The following is an 11,105-nucleotide window of genomic DNA, read 5'->3' on the forward strand; positions in this document are numbered from 1 at the left end:
CCCCCCCCCCCCCGGGCGGCTATTTTATGCTATTCGCATGTAAAATTTGATTTTATTTTGTGAAACAACAAAGCCCACAAAGTATAACAAAATCATGATTGAAAAATATGATATTAAATAAATATCACGTTTCTTAATATGAATCACAACAGGCTAAAACTGTACTGTTTCACGTATAAGCATAGAAATTCCGTAAAAGATACATTGATTTAGCCAAGAAGTCAAAAGACTTTCTTGAAGGACAAGGCATCTGGGGAACTATTTTGTCATTTCTTGCTTTTGTTTTGCTTTCATTCCTTACGATTCTCACTCTTGCCTGAATTAACATTGCTCTTATCGTTACAATTACATATCATAATTCCAGACAGGAGCATAAATAAATAAACAAGAAACCAAACCTCGTCTGCCACCTCGCAAAATTGAATAAAGTTACGAGATTACCTCTTCCCTAGCAGATGCCACTCATTCTCGTACAAATACACAAGCTCTTTACGTCTAGATAAATACACATGCTTGCCATAGAGAAGCAGCCATGGTCTTCCACCTTCCAAATCTATCTAGCTCATAACAAGGCTGGTGTTGCTTGCTGTAGCTCGCAAATTTTATAACGAGCATAGCATCTTTTGCCTTCTTAATCAATGGAGTCTAATGGTGATTTCAGGGTTTTGTGGTTCCAAATCTTCTAGCAAGCTTTGGCCTCAGACAACGTATCTCATAGCTGATAATTTTCAGTGACATTAATCAGAATAAATTCTACCATACTTCCTAATACCAGTTATGCACTAAAATAAAATATAAGATATGGTTTTTAAACTCACTTAGAATTTGCCCTTGGAGCCTCCCATAGTGAGAAGAAAAGGTCATCCTCTGAGAAGGAAATGGAAAAGACAGCTCCCCGAAAACATTCAGAAGATTGTAATGATCCACCTCATTGATATCTAAAAACATGTTTGATTTTTCTTTTTAATTGCATAAGGTCTGGAAAATACATGTTTGATTTTTCTTTTTAATTGCATGAGGTCTGGAAAATTATGATCACATACTGCTTTAGGATTCTTGGATTTTACACATGCGGGTTGGTTGTTGGACAAATCCCAGAGTTTTACATGCAGAAATATTCGACAGAGAATGGAACTATAAGAACCATTGTTAACCTCTGCTTTACAGGAAGGACCAAAAAAGGAACAAATGACTTCACCATTTTATCTATTGATCCAGCAGCAAGAAGCTGTCAAACATGACAAGGACAAAGTCAAGTTGATAATCTAAACATCTAACTAGAACCGAGTATTAGAAACATGAAGATGAAGATAGTACATTAGGTGCTGAAGGATTATAAGAGGTCTTGCAAACAGCTTTGTCGCGTGCACGGAGTAAAACTTGGCTTCAGATCAGAACCTGATTCAGACTTGGCAGCACGGATGTCAAAACCTTGAACTGTACCATCTTCAATACTCACCTGCAAGGATATCTCAGCATTTTAGAGCACATTTCAGCGCCTCACAAAACCAAACACTAAATATACCTATAATCTATGTAAACAATGGAAACAATGTTCCCCCTGTTTTCTTTATGAATAAGAAATGAAAGGAACTCAAAATAGTAAGGACAGTCATAAAAAGAAGGATGAAGCACACACCACAAATAAATGCTTATCGTGCGGATCCCATGCCAAGCTTTCAACATCAGCTGTGACCGACAACTTGAAACCAGGATCTGAAGGGGCCATCACGCATCCCTTTTTGATTCCAGTAGTAAATTAAGACCAGATGTCTCATTGTAATCCTAACTTAAATGGACTCAACTGGGTTTTTTTTATATAATTCCATCCCTTCTCTAATTATCTGAGAATTTAACAGCATTGTTTTCTTTTTTAAAAGGTTTTTTTTTTAAGTTATCGTGATTTCTTTATTAATATTATTATCAGTTTAAAAATTTACAGTTTGTATCTTAAATTTGAACGCATGTAACAATATAAATTCTTTACCTGGGAGCGTCCAAAAATAACAACAAAAATTATTGATTATTTATAATTAATAACTAAAAACTCAAGTTAAAATTATCATCAAATTTTAAATAAAAAACCTCGAACCCCTTTCCCCTCTACTATAGCCACTCCTGTCTCTCCCACAATTGCAAAAAAATCTAGTGAATCATCACCTTATCATAATAATATGATGAATCGCTCTTGTTATCATCCCCTGATGGATTGTTCATCGTTTGCAGGTGGCGGCAGCAATTTTGAGTTGAGCTTCCTGTTGCAAGTTTTGAAAGAAGAAAACGACAACTTGGTATTAAAAAAAAAATCAACCCTGATTCCTGAGATTTTCCAAGGGAAAAAAGAAAAGATTTAAGAAACAAGGCAACTAGTTTACCAAAATGATTTAAGAAATTGAGCACCATATACAAACCAATTTTCTCTTCCCACCACATTATATAAACCAGCAGCTAGCTACCCATTGAATCCTCTGTAGCAAACCCAAAATCTCCAAAGCCATCGTGCACCAATGTTTCTGTGTTACAAAACTAGTTTACCAAAATGTTTCTTTATTTTTGTCTGTGTTACAAAACTAGTTTACCAAAATATTTCTTTATTTTTGCAAAAAAAAAAAAAAGAAGAGAAAAAAACACCTTGGGTATTATCTCATTCAAGTGATTTGAACCGACTAACTAATTGATATTTTTTCACTTCAAAACCCACTAATCCAAATCCACCAAAGCAGTAGACTTTTATAATTTTTAAGACCCACTTGGTACCCATTTCACTAAAATCAAAAATTTCAACTTCCCTTAAAAAGGGTTTCTTTATTTCTTTATCAACCCTAAAACCCCAAACTTGATTTGGCTGAAAATAAATCCAGCCCAGAAAAAAATAGTTTTTTTTACTTCTTTTTTATGTTTTAAACAAAGTAAATTAAACCTAGCCTCCAACAAGAATTCAAAGAATAGAGAATACAGATTCAACAAAAACCCAACTTTCCATTCTCCATATATTCATAAATCAAAAGAAGAAAATCCCAAATGAAGGGGCTCTTAAGGATTCTTTACACGGTGAAATTCTCCATGTATTCATAAATGAAAGGAACAATTTTAATTTTCATTACTAAAGTCAGGAACAACACCATCAATAATATAAGTGTAGATCTGAAATCAAATCTAGAAACAATTTTAATTTTCATTACTAAAGTCAGGAACAACACCATCAATAATGTAAATGTAGATCTGAAATCAAATCTAGAAACTATAGGTCAATTAGTTAGAAGTGTAGCTCAATTAGTTAAATATTGAATTTACTCCTGGAAGATTACCGGTTGTAATTTTAGAATTGTAATTTTATAAATCTTAGAATCATTATAAATTAATTTATATGATCGTTAAATTAAAAGTTTGTAAAATTAATTGAAATACAAACAAGTTAGTTAAAATATCTATATTAATAAAAAAAAAAATAGAGATACAAAATCAGCCATCCATTTTTAAATAACCCGCCATCAATCCCCAAAACCCCCATTTTGTGAATTAACTTTTGGGGTAAAGAAGCTGATCTAGATCTGGATAAAGAGAGCTCATTTTTCTATGATTGTTCGATTTATGAGAAAACAAGAATAAGAAAATAAAAAAGTAAAGAAAATTAGAAAAAGAGATAAAGAGATGAAGTTGCATAGATCGTAGTATGTGTAATAATGATAATGATAATAATAATGAGGAGGAGAAGGATGATAATGATAATAATAATGAGGAGGAGGAGGAATAGGAGGCATCAAATATGGATTGCTTGTTATTGTCAAAGAGAAAGAGATGAAAAACGATGGTTATAATATATGTAACGGTGCTTAGATCATTTTATTCAATTTGAGATTTTAGGTTGAACCAACATGCAAATTGTAATTTTTCAAAATTCGATAAATAATTACAATTTCGACTAAATTATACTAAGCTAGAGTAATTTTCGACTCAACTATACAATTTCGACTAAACTATACCAATATTACAGTAATTTTTCCTTTTATATATCCGGGCATTTTCTCCTCGGAAACAACTCTTTTCACATCCATGTCTGTATTCTCCTATAGACCTATAATGGGTAATGGCGACTAATTGCCTCAGCATCAAAGAATTATCTTGGCATGTGAGTAAATTATTTAGTATGCATATGCATCTTTGCTATTCATGTGACCGAGTTCTATAGCTGTTGTGTTCAATAGTTTTTACCTTGCAGGCATGATTTGAAAACCTTTCCATTCTATTTACTGCAGCGGTTGTCTACAATAACAGATGATTCAAAGGAGCAGGTTCAGAACTAATGGAAATAGAATCCTGGCTTTTTCATGGATAGAAGATTTCATTAGCTCGAGTGTCTGTGTAGCAATTGCACAAGATCAGTCCACAACCAACCCTCCATGTGAAGAGAGGGGTTCTCGGCTTCCAACTTTCGATGCACCATCCCAGACAACGCTCAAATCTTCCATTCAATCACCAGAAATTACCACATGAGCATATCCCGTCATGAAAATGGTGAAATCTCATGATATCCCTCACAATGATCTCCCTTCCCGTGATCTGCGATGCACCACATATAACTGAGTGGCAATCCTCACATATCCTAAGGTTTTTCACTATCCTTATTTTGGAACCAGGAATTGTACTGATCAACCCAAATGCCAGAGCAAGCTTCTCACTGTGAGTCATTAGTATACGTCTCTTATCTTCGTCATTCACATCATACGACACAGAACTCAAGTGTGGTTGGTATCCTTTAGCCTCCAACCTATCAAGAAGATCCTCCAGTGCTTGTTTAATCTCACCAGACCTTGGATGAGTCATATCCCCTGAAAAGAACTCATGAACCATTCCTTTCTCTGATTCTATCCAGCTAAATGCAGGGTTCTTTCTTAGACCTCTTGTTCTCATCAATTTCCTAACAGTAGAGACATCATTCCATCTTCCACACGATGCATATATGTTAGCAAGCAAAATGTAGTTTCCAATGCAATAGGGTTCAAGCTCAAACAGATGGTTAGCAGCAATTGCAGCAATGTCAGCTCTTTTATGGATACGACAAGCTCCAAGCAATGCTCCCCACACTCCTCCATGAGGCTCTATTGGCATTGTTTTAACAAGCTCATGTGCTTCTTGCAAGCGCCCAGCTCGTCCAAGCAGATCCACCATACAAGTGTAATGATCAGCAGATGGTTTAATACCATAACATTTTTCCATCAACTCAAATATCTGCCAACCTTGTTCTACCATTCCTGCATGACTGCAGGCTGTAAGCACCCCAATAAAAGTAACCCTGTTTGGTTTTATCTCTGTTTTCACCATCTCATCAAACAATTTCATTGCATCATGTGCAAGACCATGCATTGCAAACCCCAAAATCATTGAACTATAAGAATACACATTCCTCTCCTTCATGCCCTGAAAAACTCTATACGCATCTCCAACACTCCCACACTTTGAATACATATCAATCAAAGCTGACCCCACAACAACACTATGCTTACCACCAAACTCAGATTTCTCTGCAACATCACGAATCCAATCAGCATACTTAGCAGCGCCCAATTGAGCACAAGCTGAAATAACACCAATCAAAGTAATCTCATCAGTTTCAACACCAAATTCCTGCATTTTCTCGAAAAACCTTATTGCCTCTCTTGGTTTCGCATTTTGTGCAAAACCCGAAACCATCACAGTCCAAGCCACCATATCCTTCACTGGCAATCCATCAAACAACTCTCCAGCACTCTCCATGTTCCCACTCTTCGCATAAGCAGAAATCAACTCCGTCCAAGAAATCGCGTCCCTATTGGGCATTTCATCAAACACTTTTCGCCCACACTCCAAAAACCCACATTTTATATACATACCAATCATAGAATTCCCAACATGCAAATCCTCACCAAATCCCCCAACCAAAATCGTTTGCCCATGAATTTGCCGCCCCAAACCCACATCCATTTTAGCACCACAAGCCTTCAAAAGAGCAGTAAATGTGAAAGAAACAGGCACAACACCTTCTTTTCTCATCAAACTATAAAACTCAGTTGATTCATTTAAGCTTTCCTCAATCAAATAACCTCTGATTAGAGCATTGTAAAGGAATGGATTTGGGTATTTGACCCGATTAAAAATTGACAGTGGATATGGGTCCATAGGGATGTTAAGTTTTGTGAGCGTGCGGATAAGTTTTGCAAGGACATAGCAGGATTGGTCAAGGCCATTAAGGAGGATGCGGGCATGAACTTGTTTGATTTGAGTGAGGTTTTTGCAGCCATCAAGTGTGGTAACAATTTGGGATTCTAGTTGCTTAGGTTGTTGTTGTTGAATTTGATAGAAAGGAATTGGTTTTTGTGGGTTTTGAGGGAATTGCTTGAGGGAAATGCAGGCTAGGGAATCGGATGTGGCCGTGGAGAATTTGCGAGAGAGGGTGACCATTACACTTTTTTTTTCTTTTTTTTTTGGAGGGAGTTCGGTTTCATGGAGATTAATTTGTAGTTCTGATACAGTTACGACTTACAAGCTTACAAGTTAGTCTTCAATCTTTACACCTGATTTTATTTTAGGTCCTTCAGAATCTTATATAAATATCAAGTAGTTTGTTTTTTCAACTAAAAAAAATAAATTATTATAAATATCAAGTAGTTTGTTTTTTCAAGTAAAAAAAATAAATTATCTTTTTATGTTTAATAGTATAATAAAAAATATTTTTTAATATTTAATTATATTATAAAAAATAAGCTAGAAAATAATTTATTAATATTTTATTTTTTTTAAATTTATTAAAATAATGAGGAATAAATCTTACAAATTAAAAAATTAAAAAAAAATAAAATTGAAAAAAATATATAATTTCATAAATTATCTCAAATAAAATAAATAATAATTAAAATAATAGAGATCAAATTAAAAAATAAGAAAAAGTGAGAGATGAAGAAACTAAAATAATAATAATTAATATTTCATAAATTATTTCAAATAAAATAAGTAACAATCAAAAGAATGAGGACCAAATTTGATAGATAAAAAAATTAAATAAATAATAAATAAATAATAATTATAAAAATGAGGATGAAAGTTAATATAAAAAGTAAATTTTAAGAGATGAAATTGAAAAATAAATATTTAAAACAAAAAATATATATAATAATTAAAAGTCTGAAAATCAAATTTGATATAATCAGCAAATAATATGATATTTTTAATTATTTTATAATTTTTAGAAAGTGTTTTTTGCTTAAAATTTTCAAGATAAATAATATGATATTTTTAATTTTTTTTATAATTTTCAGAAAGTATTTTTCGCTTAAAATTTTTAAAAAAATATTTTATTTAAATTAAACTAAATATTTTTTTACTAGAAAATATTTTTTATTGGTTAATTTTTTTAATAATAAATAAATATAAAAATATTTAAAAAATAAATTTTTAAAACTAGAATCAAAGACAGTAATCAATTTAATATATATTACACACTTTCCTTTTATTTTTCCAATTAAGTTTTCATCTGTATTATTTTCCCTATTTTTTATTCGTATTGTACCACTTTCAAAAACAAAAACTCCTTTATTGTTTTAGGGGGAAAACGTGACTAAAAATTCCAACGACAAGTCGGCCCATTGGAGCATCAGAAAACGGGGCTATTTCGTGAAGGGTAAAGAATAAATAAACTCCACATCGCGCAATGATGACGGCCAGTGAACAGACCATCTGAGAGTCGTGAATTTTGAAAAAGAAATCATGTTTAGGGCTGCAATTAGGCACTTTTCAACGAAACCTAAGCCAAAAATGAAACCAATAGAGCTCAAAACACCACCAGAGCAAACCCAGACGATAACAAGAGCGATTTTCGACATCGTAAAAGAACATGGTCCTCTCACTATCGCAGAAACCTGGGAAAAGGTCCAGGTAATTCCTTCAATCCTTACCATAAGTGGGTTCTCCTGATTCTTCTTTGCTTTGATTGCTTTTATGGGTTGCTTTGTTTTAATGGTATGGTGTTTGATGAATTGTCTGGGTAGGAAGTTGGGTTGAGAAGACTGACAAGCAAAAGGCATATGAAAATAGTGTTGAGATGGATGAGAGAGAGGCAGAAGCTTAAGCTCATTTGCAATCATGTAGGGCCTCATAAGCAGTTTCTTTACACTACTTGGTTCACTAAACCCAACTTCAAGCTGCAAGCAAAGCCGGTCAATAAACAGCCTTCACTACCCAAGCCTTGAGACTGCATGAGTATCGTAATAGAATCAAGGGCAAGACTTGCTTAAATCATGCTAATCTTTCTTGGCATTTTGTTATAACCACTGATGAACTGTGAAATGATGTAAGATTAGTGGCTAGCTGATGCTCATTGTCTTCCTTGCAAATCCAGTTTGATACATACCATGGATGGCTGATTGAGCAGATTCTGTTGTAGTTGTTCACATCCTTTATTATCCATGGAAATCCAGTTTCTATTATAAAAGATTTCCTACTACTGCTAAAGATTATTGTGTTGTTTTATCTTTTCTTAATCATCAACTGATTTTCCCAGTTTGATTGGCATAAAGTGAGTTTATCTGACAACTTCTTTGGTTCGGTTGGATGGAACAAACATGTATACGCAAGCTGAAAGAGTCTCACCTGACGCTTGCAAATTAACATTAACAAAACACCTTAATTTCTTTTCTCCATTTAGTTCTTTGACATTGTATTTATTTAGAATTGATTTTCTTAATTTATTCCCCTTCACTTTTTATGGGACTATTATAGTATTGACAAAATATCTTAACATTGAATTAGTTCTTGATTTTATTGTTTTTATGAGATTGAAAGTTAAGGGATTAAAATTGAATAAGGAGAAGAAAAAAAAAACAGCCCTATTATAACAAAAGTTGGTCCATCTGCTTTTTACCTAAATATTATCTAGGGTTTTGTCAAGGTTCATTTTTTGTTTTTTTAGTCTGAGGATTAAAATTCCAAAACTTTATTTGTTTTTATTTTGATACTTCATTTATCAGTTAACCAAGATTCCAATTATATATATATATATATATATATACTCTTCGTATTAATAAGTTTTTTTATAAGAAAAGTTTTATTAAAGTATTTTTTAACTTTTATTTTGTTTAAAAAACAGATCTGATCTATGAATTTTTTTGAATTGAGTTAATTTTATGATTTGAGATTAATTTATTTCAAGTTTAATACCACTTTTTATTTTATTTTAATGCTTATAAAGTAATTATTAGGTATTTTTAGGTGAAAAATTAGTTGGAATTTTTTTTTTTAAGGGTCTAAGACTCTGATTTCTCAGTACTATTATAATAATTGGAAACTAGTTTTTGTTAATGACATCTTTATTTATTAAAAAATAAAAAAATTTAGGTGTGTTTTGGACTTGGCTTTCTTATTGTATAAACTTGAAAAGCCAAGCTTAGAAGTATGTGGCTTTTTTTTTTTTTTTTTTTTTTTTGTTCAAGCCTTTTTTTTTATGTATTTTTTAGTTTGTATAATTTTTTTATTTAATTTTTAATAGAAACCCTTTCTTTTTTAGATTGTTAATTAAATAAATAAAAAATAAATTTTAAATGATAAAATTATTAAATCCAATAAAAACTAAGATCTAAATCAAGAATTAAATAAGTTAATCCGGTTTAATTCATATTAATAAAAAAAAAATTATTATCCAAGTAAAATGATTAAAAAAAATGATAACTCTTTGCATAACAATAACATATATCTAGAGCCATGTGATACTACATTCTATTAGGCTGAATCCATCAATTGCTAGGCTTCAATGATTGAATAAAGGTAGTAGATGATGACTCTGCTCACGCCCTTCATTCATCATGTCTCAAAGTAGAGATTGTATGATAGGCACGTGGAAAATCTACAAGCCATCACCTTGGTTCCTTGGCTTATCTTTCTTGAGGAGCAATAACATTCTTGAGTTCTCACTTGATCTCATGTCTTTTCGATTATGTAGATTTACAGCTCTATTTTGATATATTTTTTAGATTACTGACTTGGTATTTGATTAAAAAATATAACTTGAAACATAAAAACCCTTGTATTTAGAGTTTTGAATTCATAATTAATTTTTTTCTTGCTAATAAAAATCATAATTAAAAAAAAAATTCAACATATGAAGTAGGAGTGTATTTTCAATTTGGTTTAGTTTTTATTTAAAAAACTAATCACACTGAATTTTTATTTTTTTAATTTAAAATCAAAATCAATTCAAATTGACTATTTTTAATTTAATTTAATTTATTTAATTAAAAAAATATAAAAACTCAATATGATCCAGTTTTGTTTCACGTGAAGGGCAAGCTAATGCCAATAAAATGAAAAAGATGATTGATGAATTAATTGGTCTCAGAATTTCAACCATATATACAAGTCCTAGCCTTTTCTTTTTAAATAATGACAAGACCAACAAGATTTTCACCAATTCATAAAAAAACTAAAATAGTTTGGAAAATTCATGAAACCAAGACAAATAGAAAAAGTATAAATTCTTTTTATATATAAACAAATAGAAAAAATGCACATTCCTTTTATAAAAAAAAGAAAAGTTTTCTATCTCTTTATCTACTGTTTAATAATAATAATAATAATAATAATAAAAAAGTGTTCACGTGTCAAGATAAATAGAGTATGAAAGAGTGAAAGATTGAAGTTTTGGGTTCAATTGATGAAGCTAGTGTTGAAAGTTATAGTAATAATAAGAACAATAAGAGAAGTAGAGAAGAAGAGTGATGAGAGCGGTGCAACTTGAAAGATATTTGGGGGGGAGAGGGGCAACTAAGACCTAAAGGTTTTCAGGGTTTCCTTTTATAATAAGTTTAAATATCGGTTAAGGTAGTTCAGTTCAATCAATTGATTTAAAACTTTAGACATCAAAATCAAACCAAATTGATTTTTTTCTTAGGTTTTTTAAGTAATTTATTCAATTTTTTTCTTTTTTAATTAATTTTTTTATTTTATCAGTTTAATCAATTTTTTCGCTTACCGCTACCATGAAAAAAACACTGCCAAAGTTAGCTTCTATTCAAAGAAATTAAAGGTTTACTTCGCCTCGCGTTGATACAGCTCAGGCAGGTGACCGATAAAGCTTGGCT

At 31.6% G+C, this 11,105-nt stretch overlaps 2 protein-coding genes and 1 long non-coding RNA gene across 3 annotated transcripts; 1 reads left to right on the forward strand and 2 right to left on the reverse strand.

Annotated features, from left to right (window-relative positions):
* Positions 1 to 1,048: 1,048 nt before the first annotated feature.
* Positions 1,049 to 1,727, reverse strand: LOC105128519 (uncharacterized). The gene is made up of 3 exons (XR_842875.1): positions 1,640 to 1,727; positions 1,318 to 1,446; positions 1,049 to 1,228 (listed from the first exon to the last, which is right to left on the reverse strand). It is a non-coding gene; the product is annotated as an uncharacterized LOC105128519 (long non-coding RNA).
* Positions 1,728 to 3,943: 2,216 nt separating this feature from the next.
* On the reverse strand, positions 3,944 to 6,567 carry LOC105128523 (Pentatricopeptide repeat (PPR) superfamily protein). Its single transcript, XM_011030244.1, has one exon. The coding sequence runs from the start codon at positions 6,436 to 6,438 to the stop codon at positions 4,474 to 4,476; it is 1,965 nt and encodes a 654-aa protein (XP_011028546.1). The 5' UTR covers positions 6,439 to 6,567; the 3' UTR covers positions 3,944 to 4,473.
* A 1,019-nt stretch (positions 6,568 to 7,586) lies between these two features.
* On the forward strand, positions 7,587 to 8,544 carry LOC105128534 (thiamine-phosphate synthase). The gene is made up of 2 exons (XM_011030256.1): positions 7,587 to 7,908; positions 8,022 to 8,544. Exons 1-2 carry the CDS (start codon positions 7,741 to 7,743, stop codon positions 8,220 to 8,222), a joined length of 369 nt encoding a protein of 122 aa, XP_011028558.1. The 5' UTR covers positions 7,587 to 7,740; the 3' UTR covers positions 8,223 to 8,544.
* Positions 8,545 to 11,105: the final 2,561 nt, after the last annotated feature.

This window comes from Populus euphratica, unplaced genomic scaffold (genome assembly GCF_000495115.2).
Source record: "Populus euphratica unplaced genomic scaffold, PopEup_1.0 scaffold2.1, whole genome shotgun sequence".
NCBI classification, from domain to species: Eukaryota; Viridiplantae; Streptophyta; class Magnoliopsida; order Malpighiales; family Salicaceae; genus Populus; species Populus euphratica.

Bases quoted from the DNA above. Each gene is read 5' to 3' on its own strand.
- LOC105128523 (XM_011030244.1), bottom strand. From the start codon at position 6,438: ATGGTCACCCTCTCTCGCAAATTCTCCACGGCCACATCCGATTCCCTA.
- LOC105128534 (XM_011030256.1), top strand. From the start codon at position 7,741: ATGTTTAGGGCTGCAATTAGGCACTTTTCAACGAAACCTAAGCCAAAA. The intron at 7,909-8,021 runs GTAATTCCTTCA...TTGTCTGGGTAG, and splicing joins AAACCTGGGAAAAGGTCCAG to GAAGTTGGGTTGAGAAGACT.